This window comes from Sturnus vulgaris, chromosome 10, assembly GCF_052056855.1.
Source record: "Sturnus vulgaris isolate bStuVul1 chromosome 10, bStuVul1.hap1, whole genome shotgun sequence".
In the NCBI taxonomy this organism is placed as follows: Eukaryota; Metazoa; Chordata; class Aves; order Passeriformes; family Sturnidae; genus Sturnus; species Sturnus vulgaris.
Window position 1 is genome coordinate 3,601,896 of NC_142252.1, and position 19,009 is coordinate 3,620,904.

General features: G+C 40.2%; 1 protein-coding gene across 1 annotated transcript in view; it reads right to left on the reverse strand.

The window, feature by feature from the left end:
• Window positions 1-4,502: 4,502 nt before the first annotated feature.
• The window catches only part of UGGT1 (UDP-glucose glycoprotein glucosyltransferase 1), a 40,604-nt gene continuing 26,097 nt past the window's right edge, over window positions 4,503-19,009 (reverse strand). Inside the window, exons 28-41 of the mRNA XM_014870337.2 lie at window positions 18,611-18,690; window positions 17,945-18,134; window positions 16,051-16,209; window positions 14,343-14,428; window positions 13,929-14,013; window positions 12,850-12,938; window positions 12,282-12,386; window positions 11,639-11,723; window positions 10,874-11,056; window positions 9,552-9,712; window positions 8,957-9,071; window positions 8,601-8,717; window positions 8,164-8,323; window positions 4,503-7,733 (exon numbers count right to left, since the gene is read on the reverse strand). Of these exons, the coding sequence (XP_014725823.1) occupies window positions 7,708-7,733; window positions 8,164-8,323; window positions 8,601-8,717; window positions 8,957-9,071; window positions 9,552-9,712; window positions 10,874-11,056; window positions 11,639-11,723; window positions 12,282-12,386; window positions 12,850-12,938; window positions 13,929-14,013; window positions 14,343-14,428; window positions 16,051-16,209; window positions 17,945-18,134; window positions 18,611-18,690 (1,641 nt within the window). The 3' untranslated portion in view covers window positions 4,503-7,707. The remainder of the gene's footprint in view (window positions 7,734-8,163; window positions 8,324-8,600; window positions 8,718-8,956; window positions 9,072-9,551; window positions 9,713-10,873; window positions 11,057-11,638; window positions 11,724-12,281; window positions 12,387-12,849; window positions 12,939-13,928; window positions 14,014-14,342; window positions 14,429-16,050; window positions 16,210-17,944; window positions 18,135-18,610; window positions 18,691-19,009) is intronic.

Consider the following 19,009-nt stretch of genomic DNA (forward strand, 5'->3'; position numbering starts at 1 on the left):
ATTATTAAATAAGTAATTTATAAAATCATATACAATTATAAAATATTGTAAAATCAATCACTAAAGCAGCCAAACAAAGAAAAACCCAGCCACAATAGGTCCAGAATTTGGTTTGGTTGCTCCTTTTCCGGAAAGCACTGAGACCTTTTCAAGGTAACTAAATTTAAATTTAATTGAAAAGCCTTGTAATACCATAGCAGCAACTCTAGTGAGTGATCAGTACTACTCATTGCTTATGTCAGTGTGAGTGCAGCAGTTTTTCTTTTTTTTTTCTTTTTTTTTCTTTTTTTTTTTTCTTTTTTTCATGGAAGGCCACAGTAGAGCACATGGGGAAAAAAGCCTTTCCCACTTTAAAAATTGCTGGGAATGGGTCAGCTGGCACTTGTGGATTTTCAAAGCAGTGCAAGTGCTCCATCTACAGCTCAGAACATCTCCTGAGATTTTGCAGTAAACTCAGCATCCTTTTCTTTAGATCTTAATTAAATTACCACACTGCTAAAAACGCCCTTAGGGAGCCCACCAGTGTGATTCTGAGTGGCCAGAAAATTGTGTCACCTGCTATAAGATCACCTGTTTTTTACAGAACCTGGCAGGTTTATTCAGTGAGAAAGGGGTGTGGCAGAGAGGAATTAAAAAAAAAAAAAAAAAAAAAAAACTGTAAAAGTTGAAGTCAAATGTTGATGGGAGGGGGAAAGAGTGTGACTGGATGTTGATCTGCAGCACTCACTGGGGTGAGGTTTGAGAGTTGGGTGGGAGAGTGAAAACTCAACTCATTTCATGGGATTTGGATACATTTGGGAATGAGATGCTGCAGAAGTGGCTGTGGTGTCAAGGTACTGGCCTTGGGGACTCAGGTGAGACTTTTCAAACCAGTAGTCAGTGATGTTGGGACAAATAACCAGAATATTCAGGATTCAGCCACTCATTTATTTTTGAGGTTTTTTTTTGAAAGACCCCAGAGGAATGGAGTGTGAAAACAGAGCAGTGTGTTCTGACAGAGATCTGAACAGATCAGCAGTGAGTTTTCCCAGAAAATGCCACCAGTGTGGCTCCATTCAGAGCTAGAGACACAATCCTGGGGCAGGAGCACAGTTCAGTCAGCAGGGCTGCACACTGGCCTTGGTGGCTGCCAGCAGAGATAAAGCTTTATTTTCCCCAAGAGAGAAAACCACAATCTTGAACACATCTTAAATGCAGTTCAATTTAAGGACAAGCAGCAGAACATTTGGGAAAATGTTCCCAGCTCATTCAGCTTTATTAGGTGGTGACAAAATTAGTTTAATAAAAAGCAGGATATGTAATGAGTGTGCTATATGTAAAAATCTTTAAAGTGTCCCCTGTACTGGGATATCTTCCATCAGTCTGGTGCAATAGATGTTGATTAGCTGGTATTTTAAGATTTTTCTAAAGGAACAACTCCAGAGCTGGTATTTAGAAAGTCTGAAGGGATGGCTGGAGGAGTCACTGATCCAGTGAAGTTGGTTTTTGATAAACTCTGGAAGATAAGGCAAGTGTTCCAGAGAAGCTCAGCAAAGAACTACTTGTCCAAACACGAATTTGAAACCAGAGGGGAAGCTCCTGGGAGATCAGGGGTGCCTTAAGAGCTAAAATTCCTCTTGAGGGTCTTTTATGGGACATAAATCTTGTCAAACCAGTGGAACTTTGAGGAATTATAGGTTTGGGATAATAGCAACACCGAGTGTAGACATAAACAGTTCACAAAATTTTTGTTGCTTGTACCTTGATGCTCCAAAATAATGCTACTGTATTGCTGAGGCACGTGTTGAGAGAATTAAAATCCAGTTAGCAAAGTTTTAGTAGTGATAGTGGGAATCCCAATCAAAAAGGTGTTTGAGATTCTTTTCCCCTGCAGAGGTCTGGAAGCAATCGTGGTGGCAGCAGTGAATCACACACAGCAGCAAAAATCCTGAGGCCTCTTTCTGCCTCGGGGGCACCACAGAAACCTTGTGGTAATTTGGCAAGTTTGAAACTGCACGTTTAGGAATATGAAACACAAAGACTTCCAGGAAATGGGGGGCTGCGTTCCTGAGTCAGCAAGGAGTTTTGGTGATTGTCATGGACAAAGAGTTCACAAGAAATTCTCAGTGGGTTGGGTGGAAGAGTCCCTGTGAGGTTTGATGGTATAAAAGGCAAATACTCAGAGGATGAGGGTGGATATACAGAAATACACTTGCACATAAACATGTTTTCTTGATGTAGTGTTGATGAAATTGAATGTATCCAGTTCTGGTGCTAAGCTTTCATTTTATTTATTAACATTAAAAAACACTCAACCAAGTAGAGAATATCAAGAAAACAAACTAAAGGCTAAGGGAAATAGTTTGATGTCTGGAAGTACCTTCTGCATATTTATTGTAGCAAATAAACACCTACATGGGGGGAAGAGGTTAAAGAATAAGAGTCTAAGAGCTGAGACCAGCTCTTCCCAGCAGAGGAAGGAGATGTATATGTGGTAGAAACTTCCCCCAGAAAAGGGGAAGCAAAAAAAAAAAAAAAAAAAAGCACACCTTTAGTGCTGAAAATTAATTTTAAGGAAACAGAGCAGGTTCTCTGTTTTGTTCTATCTTTTAGGAGGAAGCCAAAAGCTGTACCCAAGGTGGAATGGTGAGAAATGCAGCAGCCTTGGGTGAGAGCACTGAGCTGTGGCACTGGTGAGAGGTCCCAGCATGTCCTGGATCTTCCCTCTCATCCCTGTGAGCTGGAAAAGGTCAATCATGTCTTGCCTTTCGAAATGGTGCTGTCAGGGAGTGCCTCACACACACCCACACCTTGCAGGCTCATCAGATCCTCAGCAAACTCACAGCCCTGTGGCCAGGCAGGTTGTGAGCCTCCAGGTGTGTTTGTGCTCAGGTGCAGTAAGAGCAGTGAGAGGAGGAGAATTCTGATGGCTCATCATGTTTGCCCAGGAGCAGGAGGGGCCCCTGCTGTGCCATCATCAGGTGCATTGCAGAGTTCTTTGTTCCAGCTCTTCACACAGAAGAAATGCTGTTCTCATTCCTCACCAATCTCCAAGCTGGCTAATAAGGAACAAATTCAATGTATTCCAAGGATAAGGCAGTCTGTCTCAGCAGTGGTTCAGGCAGCAATAAACCCTGGTAGTCAGAAGTGATTTTCCCAGTGTCCCAGTTTGGGAATGCTGCTCAATTACCTGGCTTCCAAGGAGCAGCATCCATGCTGCAGTCAGAAAGGGAGACTGGGGGACAGGTCTTTATCTTCAAGTTAGTGAAGATCCACTTATTGACTCAAAAATGATGGAGTGTATAATCCACAAGCAGGGTTCATGATTGGGTAAATACAGTTATGTGGCAAAGAGGAGGTGGGGCTATCCCTGTCCAAGCCCTGGGGTTAACTGTTGTTGTCTGACTCTGAACTGCATTTTAGTGACTTTTCATTTTGTTTAGTGCAAGTATTCATTTTCTCTATATCCCCATACAGCTAAATGAAAGAGAAATCTTAGTCTTACTTCTTTGCTATTTGCTTGTGGACAGGTGATTTATTTACCTGTAGACAAAGTGCTGCCTGCCCTCATCTGGCTTTGTGTCTTCCCCAGAAAGAGCCTAAATGGTACACAGCAAACCAGCAAGGAATGGGACAGTTTGCCCATCAAAGAAAACTGTTGTATTCAGGTTAATACAATTTCTTTTGAAATTTTGTTAAATAAAAAGGATTCAAAACTACTTTTTGAATTCCCTCTTCCCCCCTCCTCCATCAGAATTTTTCTCATTTATGCAGCTCTTTTGGGGTGGAGGATGATCAGCTCTTCAGCATTATGTATGTACAGTTACATGCTTAAAAAGCAAAAGGGAGGAGTGCAAAATGCTGCTGAGGAAGTCACAGCATATGATGTGTATTTATTCCTTCTGTCTGCTTCGTTTTCCCCTTTTAGTTGTCTCTTAGGATTTGGTCTTATTTTCCAAACCTGAGCAAGTTCCAACAGTCAGCTTCTGCAAGTGCATGTCTCTGTAGCATTCAGCTGGGCTTCCTGTGTCAAGCTGTCCACTTTACAGCTCTTTGATTAATGAAAATGCTCTGGTGAAAAGGCTTTGAGAGTCCCATAGGAGCCTGGAATTCATTCCCAACTCTGAAAGAACTTCAGACACACCTCTGTACTTGGAAGTATTTCTGGAGGATCACTTTCCAAGTGCTTACTGTGAAGTATCAGTGTAAAACCAAATCAAATGAAGAAATGACAAAAAGCTGACATAGAAACATTCTTTTTAACTAGTAGTAGGTAGAGTTCCAAAAAAAAAAAGGTAGATTTATATAAAATATTCCTATTGTTTAACAGAAATGCCTGAGTTTAGGGGTCACTCAAATACCATGATTAACAAGACTGGCTGGGAGGAGGAGCTCCTCCTTTTCCCTTCTAGCTTTTCAACAGGATCCCAACACCTGCATACAAGAAATGAAAAATATACTCCAAGGAACACCATTAAAACTTCAGTTTTCTGCCCCAAAGCAACTGACAGGAGAGACATGGGTAAAGAACAGAAGAGGTTTTATTATATTGGATCTTGTTGTTACCACTGTTCTGGGAAACTCTCTGTGATCTCAGGAACATTCAGTAAAGAGAACTCCCCATACCTTGGGTCACTTGGGATCAGTGCCACACAGAGTTATGGAATATTCCTGAAGGGATTACAGAATTTGGGATTTGGGTAAAACCAGGAGAGAATTTTAAAAATGTTTTGGTTCCTAAGACTGGTACTGAGTATTTACTGCTTTGTACATGTTCCTTTCATTTTCTTTATAACCCCATATAGCTGAATGAAAGTGAAATCTCAAATTCTTATTTCTTTGCTATTTACTTTTTAGTTAGGCAATGAAATCTTCCTTTTAAAATAAAAGTACCAGGCATTTCCCAAGTGTGACCTCCTCACCAAGAGGTCAAGCTGCTGTAGCCAGAGATGGGAACAATGTCAGCACTGTGTCCCAGAAGTGCATTTCTAGCCTGAGGGATCTCTCATTGTGACCTCTGCAATCCCCATTTTCTAATTACCATCAGTTTTCCAAGCTCCAGGACCAGGCCCTCAGTGATGTGAGCAGCAGCAGCTCAGTTTCATTAAGTATCTCACTCTGAGATGCTTTCTAGGTTAGGTGGGGGTGACAAACTGTTTGTCTTTCAAAGCCCCACTGATCATCTGAGAGCAAACATATGCAGAGATCCAAAATAAATTATTATTGTCTTTTTGATTGTCCTTTTTAGGTGGAAGTAAATAGTGGCTTCTCAGGAAAAATGGGAATAGTTCACATTCAGAACGATCAGTACCAAGTGCATTTTGGACTGGACTTGAGAACAGCTAAGACCTCTTATCAATACTGCAAAGGTATAGAATTTCACAGTATGTTTCTGGTTTCTTTCTTTATCAATTATGAATTAGATTACTTTTATTTCTTTATAAAAACTGAAGAGCATGGCATCTGCTAACTAGAGGCAACAAAAATATCCTCCATAGCTAGCCAGATCTTATAATGAAAAAAAAAGGATGTAGTGTGGGTGTTCAAGCACATATATTAACTATCAGAATGAAGGAGCATATTTTTAAAAAATTCTGACATTTAATTTAGAAGTATTTTCTTATTCAACAAAGCACTGTAAATGTGCTGAATTTAAGAGGTTGTTTATTCTCAGTTTTGTGGCTCCTAATATAATTTGGGGCGAGAAAAGAAGCCAAATATGGTTCTAGATAGGAAAGGGCCTTTTTTCACAGAAAGCTGCTCTTGTTCTGAGGGCTTGAGCACATTCTTGCCCCATCCATCCCTGGAGGGAATGGTTGTGTACAGCTGCTGCCCCCTTCTCCCTGTGCCATTCCTTGTGCTCCAGCAAGGCTGAAGTGATTTGTAGCTGGACACAGAAAGGACAATCTTACCTGTGCTGTCTTAGCTGGTTAAAAGAGGTTAATTGACCTAACATGTAATTAATTTGTTGGCAGGTGTATTGGTTTTTTACACTAGAAAGAAGTCCTGCCACTCTACGTCTGCTTATCCTTAAGTGGAACAGTTGTGATGGGAAGCATAAGGCACCTCACCTGTAATTTCCAGAGCCACCAGACAGACTATCTGAATTTAAAACCCCACAACGTGGGAAATAACCAAAGCTGAGGAACTCTGTAAGTTGCTCTTAAAGTGCTTTTTTTAAGAGTTTGGGCCCTTCCCTCAGCTGGCTGGAGAAGAGCTGCTTTTTCTCCTAAGTTGCACTATTGAACAGTTTAAACACTACTACTGATGTCTTCTTTCAGATTCCTCCAAAACATGACAGGATTTATAACACAGCAATTCCACAAGAATATCTCAAGTCAGGATTGTTGGGTTGAAGGTCTTACAGCACAAAACATTTACTTGTATAAAAACATGGGAGGCACAAAAACAAAAAAAGTTTGGATTTCTCAAGCTGCACAGGTGACTACATTTTGTACTAGAAATCTCCTTTTAGGTCTTAACATTTCAACTCCTCAGTGCTATGGAGAGCAGACTATTAACCCTTTAGAATGAGGGAAACTGGGTTTGAGGGTTTTCTTTAATTGGCATATTCATAGTACAGAACTCTGGCAGCAGCATCTTTAAAAATGAAGACATGAATATGAATGATAAAACTAGCCCAGGGTAATTAACCTTGCACGAAGAGACCTTCTTGTCTATGCACAGAAAGAAAACAAATGCAAGGGAAATATCCAGGAACCCCAAAACCAAATTGGGACTGTAATGTGTGCAAGGAAAATGGATGATCAGAGGACTGAGTGGGAACTAAAGCTTAAGACCTAAGAACTCTTAAGTTTTTATTGATGTGACAACATCTCTGTTTGAAGAAAAATAAAGTTAATGGAATTTACATGATGATAAACTTCCAAGCTTCCACAGATTTTTCATAAACAAAAAAAAACCCAAAAACATTCATGAATCAGTGAACCACAGCAAGAGGAAGGCCCTACCAGTTTTGCAGACTGATTTACACTTGGAGCAGGAGGAAGGGAGGGCACTTTGATTCAAGTCATATAGGCTAGGATGAACTCAGCTGCCAAATTCTGTGTTCTGCTCACTTTGTAAGCTTAGGCATTTGCATTTGGATAGGCATTTAAATAGATTGTGGTAGCTTTACATTAAGCCAAACCATCAAAAGTTGGGCAAGAAATGAAGACAGGAAATAGAAAATCAAAACAATGCTTGTTTTGTTACAAAATCAAGGGCAGATTGAACAAATCCAAGAAGTATTTTCAATTGTTTGAAAACCTGAAGATGAAAGTGTCCCAAATTCAAGGCATAATTTAGAGCTTTATAATGTTACCTGGAAAAATTATGTCCATCAGATGAGGTTAGGATGTATGTCTGCAATTCCCAGACTCTCAAGTTAGATCTGAGGCTAAACTGGAGCTTCATCAGTGGTGGAGGCAGCAACAGCTGAAGAAACAGGTTGTGACTCTTCTGGTGGATTGTGGAGTTTTTTTTCTGAAACACTAAATTCCATCATGGGGTCTTTCATCTCCACCACAGGTGCAAAACACCAGTAATGCTAATTCCAGCAATCCAGATCCTATTTCATATGCAGAAATTAACCCAAAGGCAAGTAATAGAAATGCATACATCATCCCATTCAATTATTCAGCAGTTTTGCAGACACACTGGAGAAAAACTAGCTTTCAATATAAAAATTGTCTATGAAAGAGTCTAACTTGAATTTGTCTCCATGGATCATAATTCCACATGTGCTGCTGGATCTGTAAAAGAGGAAAGAAAAATGAGCACTCAGTTTGAGCTGCCTTAATTGGCAGATTGGTTTGAAAATCAGTATAGCCTCCTAAGACTTGCTCTTTGCAAGGTACCAGTGCCTGAAGAACAATTCTCACCCACAGGGTGTAGCAGCACTTCTGTAAGGGTCAAGATAAGGCCCAGCTCATAAAATTTCAGGAACAGTGAAGGTCTCATACAGAACTGGAACAAGTCTGTTCTCTGGCTTTCAGAATTAGGTTAAATTACACCAAACTTGCTCAGCAAGGTCCTTGCATCCCATGACACTCCCTTGATGATTTAATTCAGCCCTCATTCCCTCATTCAGCCCCGGGCATGGTACAAGCTCACCATGGGGAAGACACAGCACAAGACCAACAGGCACAGAGAAAGTCACAGAAGTAGAGAAACAAAGATTACCATGTGTGTGTTGTCCTGGCATCTTAGCTGGTGTTCCCATTTCTTTTTCCTTCTGGAAATTACTCTGGAGGAGTTTGATTTCTTGATCATAGTCCTGCCATTCTGGAACTATCCTCATGGCTGCTTGCAGCTTGGGCTCTTTGGTCATTGGGTTGTTACACTGCAAACAGAACAGACAGGCTACAAAAGGTTTCTGCACTCAACAGAGGTGTGCTTCCCTCTGCAGGGATCAATCTGCTGCTGGTGAACACTGCAAAGTCTCTTTCCAATTTAGTAACAATGCCACTGCTCCAGGTAAGAGAAATAAATACAGAGGCTAATGGAAAAAACTCGAGGGCTGAAAATGTGCAAGTACAGGCTGAGGGAGGGAAGTGCCTCTGAAACTGGTTGCTGTATTTTAATGTGATGCAAGAGTGAGGGAATCATCCTGCACTCACCAGATCAATGGTTTTTGCTCTCTTCTTCGAGGAATCGTCACACCATGTTTCACACCACAGCCACTCCTGGGGGAGGGACTTAATTGGTACTTGGTGGATCATGTTGTTTGGCAAATCCTGTTGTGCAGAGTAAGAGTTAGTAGCTGTTCCCACAGAGTGCAGAATAGGAGCAGCAACCCCCCTCCCAAATCAACAGTGTTGTGAAAGTTAACTTTTATAAGAGTTTTCTTTCTTCCCAATGCAAATATAAAGTGATGAATCAACATTTCATCCCATTCCAAAGTCCTTTGGAAAAATCCCAAGTCCTAACCTGACACCATAGCCCAGTAAACCAAAACAAACACACTAAAACACACCTGATCAAGGTTGGACAGACTGTTTGGATCCTGACTCAGACCCTGATACTGTCCTCTGAGTCGATCTCCAGCTGCTATCTTTCTGAACTTCTTCAGATCCACAACATACAGAGCACTACATGGAGATGAAGCAATTAGTAATGACATTTCACTAGGGGGTAACACTGCAGCCCCACTAGACCCCTGAGACACAAAGCCTAAAACAATCTCAGGGTGGCAGCCTATCAGATGATCTACTACAAGGCAAGAAAGAAGTTCTAACAAGTTCATGGCATGTAGGAAAAAGAATTTTCAACAAATATGTCTTAGCTTTGCTGTCATGCAGTCCCTGTTCCAACATTTAACAAAGGAAGATGTCTGTTAGGAAACACTTCAGGTTTTCATCTGTAAAAGCTGTAGCATACTGAAAATAACTTCAGTGTCCCTTCCAAGGGACAATAGGCCATGGAAATTTAAAGAGGCAACAGGAAGCAAGAAGTGGTTCATGCAGCCCTGCATCCCTCAGCTAGTTTTCTGCTAAGTCTAAGCAGCAACAAAAATTCTACCTTTCTTTCTATTTTGAAAAAAAAAAAGAAATAAAAGAATTCTTCAGTACCTGATGTGGTATTTTCTTCCAGCTAAATGACTTGCCCAGTATCCTGATTTCCAGAACCTGTAGCCATCCATTTCCCTGCGGCTGTCACAGAATGGAGTGTATCCATAGGGAGCGCCATCGAGATTAAAATCCCTCAGTTCTTTCAGGTCTGTGCGCACAATCTGAAGGGAAAGGACATTTTATTTTGATTTCTAGGAGCCTGCCATGGGTTATTTGCAAATGCTGTACAGGATTTCATTCAAACTGAGCAAACAGATAAAGGAAGAATTACCTGATGTACGTGGCTGTTTTTTGCATTATGTGTGTGAAGTACAAAAATACAGCACAAAAGGTGCTGTCTCCCCTGCCCTTAGAGCTGGAGTAAATAAAACACAGCTTTAAATAAGCTGGTGGGGGATGGTTCGACAGCTGAAGTGCAAAACTATTTCTTAATAAGCAGCAAGAATTCTCACTATACATGAACTCTACTGTGATTCTTGGTATCCCTTCCCCTTCAGTGTTTGCAGACCCTTCAGGGATGAAAGCTTTTTAATGTCTTTTTGACACAGATGTGGCACTAGCACCACTTCAAAAATACCACTCTTATGGGAAAATGAATGCCTTAATATCTCTCACAAATAAACAAACTGCCTAAAATGACAACAGCATAGCTGGAAATCTCTCCTAACTGATCCTTCAGCTTCAGTTTGACCTGGCATGGGATCACACTGTACATGTGCCAAAACCCCCAAAGCAGTTTACACTCACTTGTTGATAATCTGTGCTTCTCATTTCATATGCATTTTTGAGAGTAGTTTTGGCAGTTCTCACCGTGCACTTTTCCTGCACTTTGCACCCACTGAGGAGTGAGCACACACAAAGCCTTCCAGTCCTGTTTGCAATGCAGCAGGACATGGCCTTGTGCACGAGGGATTTGCCTTCTCCTCCTCTGAAAGCCACTCAGATGTGGCCAAGTTAAAAGCAGGGGCCTGGCAGGGTGGTTGGTAACTCAGGAAAACACTGCCTGTGGTAAGTGATCTGCAGGCTGGGAGAACAGATTGAACTGGGAAAATGGAAGGGTGAAATGAGAATCTATTTGGTAAACTAACTGGAATCACAGTGAGTGAATGAGGAACTGGATAACAGCAAAAGACAAGCCAACAAAAGCAATCTTGTGGAAACAGGCACAAAACTCAGCCCTCAGTGAAGCATGCAGTAATTACAGAATCAACTTCTAGTCACGCCTATGAAGGGCTCAAAATTGCAACAATACCAAAACTGTATTCAACAACTTATGGTTAAAATTAAAAAAAAAAATCAAATGATTCCAGCCTCTGTGTTACCTGATCAGCATCCACAAACAGGATTTTATCAACAGCTAATGGGAAGAGCACATCTAGAAAGAGGATCTTGTAACCCCAGATGATGCGCTGCTTCTCTGTCTGTTGGTGCAGCCAGCGTGGCCATTTATACTGGACAAGCTCGTACTGGAAATTGTACTTCTTGGCCATGTATGGGATGAACTCCTGCAGAGGGAGGGGAAAAAAGCAGCTTATCTCAGTTCTTTGTTCCTCTGCAGGAAAAAGAAAAGCCTATTACAAGAGACAGACTTCAGGCTAAGGCACAGAACATCAGAAAACTAAATACCACGAAGAAAATTAGTTTCATTTTTAATTTACACAAAATACTGAGCCCCAAGCTCAACAATCAATACAAATTGTAAAGCCAGCTATTCTGAGACAACTAAATATTTCAGCATTTTTGTCCACACAGCTCCTTATGAGCCACTTTACAGTGATCCACAGATGTATTTAAAAGAACGCATTACTCAAATCACAAAAATTCACAGGTGGGACAATTCTTTAGGGGTGTACAAAGCAGTGTAAGTGGGAGCATGTAAAATGAGGGAAGAGCATTGAAAGAATTTTTGTACCAGAACAACTTGGCCTACTGTGACATCAACTGATATTCTCATCTGTGAGGCTTTCTCCAGCTTTGGGTGGGTACAGGTTTAGCCAAGTGATGCTGGTGCAGCATTGGGAGGCAAGGGGAAGCAGCTTGTGGCACTTTTTCCCCACCAACAAATAAATTTCTAATTAGTAACAAACCTTGAATGTAGGTGATAAGTAGTTCTTCAGAAACCAAAACTTTAAAGGAGTCTTGGTGTGTTTCAGCACAGACAACATCATTATGCTATCAAAAGAAAAAAAATAAAGCAGTTACAGGAACAAGTGGCACTCATAGAAGATGAGCTGTGTAATAGATTACAAATTGCTGGGCTACATGATTAAACTATTTGCAGCTATGTGTCAGGTAACTGAACTTCATGCATAAAGACAAAGTGGGTAGCTTCAGCCTATTGTAAATTGCTTTATTTTATCTACAAAATTACTAAACCCCCAACATCTTTATATTTTAACTAGTCTGAGAATATACAACCTGTTGGCTTTCACAGTCCTTTGAGAACAACAGCTCAGATTCTTTCCAAAGCAACTGTGACTTATTCTGTAACTTCTTAACAATACATTGCTAATATTGTAGTGAGAAAATTTAGGACAGCAACACATCATCTATTAAACTATTTTTAACTCATGAATGCTATGCAGTCAAAAGTTCCTATAGATGCAGATTCTAGTGGACTTCTGAAGCATAGAAAAAGTGGGGTTTTTTATACTCTTGCAAATTGTAATCTTTTTCCTTGTGCAAGGACACTACCATTTGGGACACTGGGATTATAAATTCTCAACTAACCGTAGGAATCTCTCATATAGGTGTCCTGAGGCCACAGAGAATATATTTAATACATCATCTTTATCTTGTTTCACATCTTCATTCTTTTGTCCTCCTGTGAATCCCCTGAAAGGAAAAATATTGTTCTGTGAAGGACAAGTCAGGAAGTGCTAGCTCTATAAAAAAGGTTGCAAATGCAGAAAATGGCTACATTTTTGCTTTAATAGAGTTGGTCTGTGGGCTTTTAGTGTCAAACCCTGAGCATCTTCCCCAAGGCAGAGTGCTGTACACACAGACAGGGAAGGTCCAGGAGCTCAGACATAAACACCTTTTGACTGAGAGAGCACTGGCTGAGGTGCAGCTCCTGGGAAGGAACAATGTTCCCAGGCTCCCAAGTAGCAGGAGGGGTAAGGGAAGGTAAAAACAGGTGCAAAGCAGGAGCCCAGATCCCTAAAAACAGAGGAGTGAATGACAGCCCTGAATTCAAGCAGTCTTCATAGGCAGCTGTGGAATTTCACAGACATCATGGTATTGCCAAATAGTTCTCCAGTTTCAAGAGACTTGCAGGTTATCATTGAATTAGTTTTACCATTTGAGAGATTCCCAAAATCCAGATTCATTCTCATTAGTGCCATCACTTAGTAGATCTTCATTCATCATATCAAACTTTTTCTGAACCTGTGGAGCATAACATGGCTTTAGTGAGTTGGAAGCACATAATGGGCAAATCTTGTCAGGAGTGTTATCCTGAAATCTGTTTTTACCTACTTGAATTACATCCCATGAGCTGACAGGTAACCTAAGCTGTCTGGGAAAACAGCTCAGTAATGAAGTGGCTTTCCAAACAGATTCCAAGTTTTTAGACACCAAAGGTATGTTAGTCTGGATGGTTAAAATGCTTTTCTAAGAGATGTTTAGTGAGCAACCTTGATGATGGAGACTGGCAAAGAAAAACCTTCAAAGAAATCAACATCCCCCACTCCTCAAAAAACCCAAAAAATCAACACACCAATTCCACCAGTCTCCAAGTGGTCTAAGTGGCCACTGAGATTCCAAAGCAGATACACAGACAAGACACTGAATGGGGAGAACATCCCAAAATTAGTCCAGCACAAGTGAATGGTGTCAGGTATGAACTGACTCTGTTATAGTCATCACTTATCTACCAGTCATTCTCCTTAAACTTCTCAGCTATGGAATTATCTGATGGGCAACTCTAAGAGACAGCAGATTAGTAGTTTACCTTTTTTTTCTTTTTTTTTCAAATGTGTTCTTATCTAGCCTGTGTCAGAGTGACAGAAAATGTATTGCCAAACGAATACAATTTATCTGTGACAGATAAAATGCTGGCTCAATGGACATACTGAATGTTTATTACTAGACATATAGAGGGCAAACAAAACTGCTTTTTCTTGAAGTTATAAGCAGTGAGGAAAATATGAGTATTATTGTATCTCAGGGACACACACAAGGAACAGGACTTCTGTACTAAAAACCCAAATCAAGTCTACAGATGATGCTCTCTACTCCTGATACTGTGAGGTGAGCTTTGTGCAGACTGCCTCAAGTCTATGCTCATGGGAAGGAGCTTCAGGCCTCAATTCAAGTTTCTCTCCCACTGTTGGTCAAACAGACTTCTTTCAGAGCACCTCTGGTTTTTAAACTCACCTTCACTTTGATAATTTTGCTCTTGAAGTTATTGAGAACAACAATAACTTCGTTAGCTTCAGGTGGAGAGTCTGTGCCATCGTGGCTGAAAACAGAGCAAGATATTTTTACTACAAAGCAGAAATACATTCTTTATTTCTTCTGCTCATTTTTATACATGTATTAAGCCTCAGCACTGCAAAACAGGTATGAGACATGACAAAAAACCACAAATACATCTATTTGAACACACTTAATGGGGTTTTAAATTAATTAATTTCACCTTGCATAACTTATGTTCAGTATGAAATGTTTAATTTGCTGTTCAGGTCACTGCACTTTGGCAAGGGAACCATTAGATTCATATATTACAATGCCTACCTACTTCAGAAGTTTTACAAGAAAAAGACTGAAATATTTCTTATGCTGACCTACCTGTAGATCCTGTAAATATCTTCAGATCTGCCTTTTCTCAGTCTTAGAGTCCATGCACCAGGATTGGCTTTTAACTGGAAGTAGCCCTGTAAAGTGAAAAGAATATTTGGTAGTTTCCAGAAAATGCAAATGCAGGAAAATTACCTTTAAAGTTACGTGTTTTGACTCACTGTTTTATAACTAAAATGTTATTTGCAAGCCCATTGATTAACATAACCTTAAGGCTTTAAATCCAGAGAAAAGGAGAAAAGTCCCAGAAATTATTCCATTCAACACTGTTGGGTTTTCCCTAAGAGACAGAAGCTTGAAAAAGTCTGGCATTATTTGTTAGATCAAAGTCTTCATTGTCCTGATGGCAACAATGCAAACTCAAAGTCTTTTCCTGCAAAAGGTTGCCTTCATGAAGGAGTGAGGGGATTTCAAAACACTAATTTGTAATTATACAACAAAATCTGAAGGAATTCTGAAGGAATTCTGAAGCTCTACAGAGTGGTTATTCATCTACAGCAGAAGCAGTAACATAATTTACATGTTGCTCTTCTACAGAACTTTAAAAATTACAATGTGAAATTTAAATACTGTGATCAAGTCTTTTTAAGCTTCAGATTCCAGATCTGAACGTTTTTCTCTGTGATGTAGATTATTAAACCTATAGAAGATACATGCAACTGTAGAGATGCTTTAGTGTCCCATTCAGTTTTGTACTGTGGCTTCAAATGCTTGCAGTTCTTATGTGAGCCAGGCTGCTTTAAAAAGAAAATTTTAAAGTATTTTTTTAAATTTTTGTGTAGCTAATTAGAAAAAGGACACTTCTGAGTTTTACTCCCCAACATAAACACACCATGTGATCACATGCAAAATAAGGGACATCTTTCTTTCTACAGTAAAAAATACTACATCATTCCAGGATATACTCTGGCAAAGAAAAGGCCCAAATAGAAAATTAGTAAGAATTGTAAAATAAATATTTAGCACCAGTGAATATTTTTCCTTGTTTTTATTTCAATTCATTTAAATAAATGTAATACCTTTAAAAAAAGTAAAGATTAAAAAAAAACCAACAACAAAAAAAAAACAACACAAGAGGCAATTTACTTCAGTTTTTCACTAGCATTACATATCAAGAAAACATTCCAGTAGGTAACTTCCTCTGCCATAATTTCAGTCCATTACCTCTTTCCTGGCCCAGTGTGGACACTGAGAACAGACACATCCCTTATGCAGTGACATTACAAAAGCAGCTGCAAGGAACAACCAAACACTTGGATTTCCAGCACCTTTCCTCAACTAAATAAGTAAATCCCATTCTTTCACACTTCCTTTATTTTCTACAATGTCAACTATTCTTGCTGATTTATACCATAGATCTCCTGAAGAAATGGGTCCCAAAAATGAGACAGCCTGAGGCTCACAGCACCAGAGTGGGTGAACCCTGTCTCAGGAAAACAACTGAGCTTCCCTGGAAAGGGGTGGCTTAAGAATATTGGCAGCATTTAAAGATATTCCAGAATATCTCAGCCAGCTGAAGGGAAAGGAGCCCATCTTAAAAGAGAGAGTGAGGCTCAGGACAGCAGTGTAGGAATGATGTGGTTCTGATGCATTTACAAACCCACAGGCCTGTGCTAGAGAACCCTCAGGGGTGGATGGCACTGGCTGTGCTGGCTGCATGAACAGCAGGTGCTGTGGCCAGCTCCAGGAGAACACTTACCAAGTTGGCCATGACGATGGTATCAACGATGACAGGGCTGGCTGAAGTCCCCAGTGTGAACTGCAGTCCCCGAGGTGGCTGCCCAGTTGTAATGTCATAGCAGTGTCCCTCCAGCAGCAGGTACTCCAGTTCATACTCTGCAGCTACAACACTGTCCACCTGAAAGGAGCAGATTCTGCTGACTGCAGCACTAGCTCTAAAGTGCCAGCTTTTAGTCATTCAGTTACTCTCTAGAATAGCCATAGTAATTAAGAACCAATTTTACCAGAGTAATTTTATTATTAGGCAAATACCTAGAAAACCTCAAAGAGCTCAGCTCCTTCAAGTGACAAACCTCACACAAATACTGTTAAGAGTGGCCCAGACCAAAAGAATCTGAATCTCAACATATGCTAGGATAAGAAAAGGGGAGGATTGTTGCTCTATTCCACAAGTTATTTTTTTAACATTTACTGGAGAATGGAGTTGGTATCTCATAAAAAGCATATGATGGGATTCAGAATTTTGACTGTAAATCTGTTTAAAGCTGGTCTCACCTTCTGAAATAAATGGGTTTTTTTGCTCTGTGTTACTCTTACAATGCACTAGAGTACTGTCAGGAAACACCCATTCCTTTTTTTTCTACACTGAGCAAAGGTGCCAAGGAAAGAGAAAAGAAGAGAAAAAAATAACTGGAAAAAAAAAACAACCCACAATCCCAAAAGACTTGGGTCCCTACCAGGCCAAATTCAGCTGTAGCCTGAGGACAGTACATAAGCAGAATGTTAGTCTAATCCCACAAAGCATCTCCTCTCACTGCACATCCAAAATGACAGTTTAATTGCTACAGCACCAACAGACTGCACATTGGGAACTGGAAATGGTGCACCTGCAAAAGTAAAGCTCCTGTTTATCTGGAAGCTCAGGAATGCACTTTGAATGCCTGAAGCATTTAATCCCCCTCTCTCTCAGGCTTTCAATTAATCTAAGGGGTGGGCATGGAAATCAGAGGCTTGAAATGTAATATCAATGCTTCATTTATGGCTTTACAGTTAGGTTAAGAGATGAAAAGCAAGAAACTCCTAAACCAAAACTCAAACCATAAAACACACCCCCAATTTCCTAGATTTCTGAATAACTAGTACAGGATTAGCAATACCAGATATACCACAATACCATATCATATTCCCAAACAATATCAGAGAGCTGCAGAAGTAAGATGGGGTTAATAATACAGAGATCAGTGAAAAGGGGATCCATATTTGTGAAGCCCACAAGGCTGTAAAGACTGTCACTTTTCCAGAGCCTGTTTGTAAAGGCTTTGACCTCTCATTACACATATATGTGTGATACCTTTACAATAAGGTAAATAAATAAGGGTTTTTCCCTATTTCTCCATCTGTAGGTGGGACAGCACTGCCCAGATCCACAGTCCAACATTCAGACTCAAGGTCTGTTCAAGCAGCAGCAAGCTCCTGAACCTACAGCAGCTGAGTGGATTTCTGCTGCATGGATACTGGACCACAGGAGTGTTTGCCTGTTAACAAGAACTGGGAACCAAAACTGGTAGCTAAAACCAGCTTAGTGGCTTCTAGGAGCAAGGGAAAAGACCTGCTTCACGCCTGTGGTAGTCTGAACCTCTGGGTTAGGCATCCATGAGTAACTGAGAACAACAATCTTGCTTATTGTTATATTGATATCTTATATTAATAAGCAATATTGCTTATTGAGGGGAGCTTATGCTTGCTTCCCCTCCTAAAAAAACATTAAGAGGTCTGCAAATGAAGTAATATCCACATCTCTGTGTTTATTGGCATTTTAAAATTCTGCATTTCTTTCCCATTAAAAAAAAAAAACCAAGCCCTGGAAAAACACCACCATTTAAATGCAGTAGTAACATGATGATTTCTCTTACCTCCTCTAAGAAGATGTTGTCAAGGTCATATGGGGTTCTAACAGACTCCACCATCCAACTCTCAGGAGTATTTAAATTCAGAGTGAACAGTGGAGACTGAGGCATATCTAAAAACTTGGCAATTGGTCCTGGAGCAAAGTTATTCTCTGCTGTGAAAGAAATCTCTGGCTCCAAAACATAGCGGTAAAAGCTGGAATTTCAGAAAGAAAATGTTAGAACACCTATCAGCCAAAATTTGCTAATACTTCACTCTCATTGAATTTGCAGATGGCATCAGCTTTCCCTCACCTCTAATGTCTCTTTGTCCAAAGCAACACAGGTTGTGTTAACCTTAGGACAGGTCACAATTTCTGTCATGAAGGACCAAAAAAGACTGTGCAAGACTCAACCATTAAGACTAGTAAGTGACTTAATTTTATATAAATAAAAAAAAAAGAAAAAAAAAAAAGAAAAAAGAAGAAAAAAAGCAACCAACTTGTTAAACAGCAGAATTACTTCCTGCCATCCACAAATTCCCAGATTGTCTGTGGGAAATGATGCTGTTATATGAATGAGCTCAAAGCAGTTATTGAGACTTGCTATGGGACAGCTGACCATGCTTCTGTGCTTGCACATTCCAATAGGTTTCTCTCTCTCTCTGTCCCCCTGTATCAGGGAACTGCTTACCTTTTCAGTGGCATGTCAGAAAGCTTAGACTGGCAGTTCATAAACACTCTCAGGTTCATATTTATCAACTGGTTCAAAACCTAAAGTAATGAGAAAGAGACATCCCTTACAATGCTAATGAGGAGAGCTGTTTTATAGACAGCACCTCAGGGTGGATTTTATCTGTTCATTCCCAATCCCCTCTCCTTGGGATTTCCTTTACCATCTCCCCCACTTTTTTAATTGTGATTTTAAGCACAGTTATTTGCTCCTCATATTTCAGGTATTCTTTTTGGCATGCTGAGACCTTCCTCAAGAACAGAGTGTACTGACCTGTTAGAATATTGAAACTAAAAGCTCTCTGGACAGTACCTGAGCATAATCTTGTTAGTGTGCAGTGCAGTCTAATTAGTATTTCCA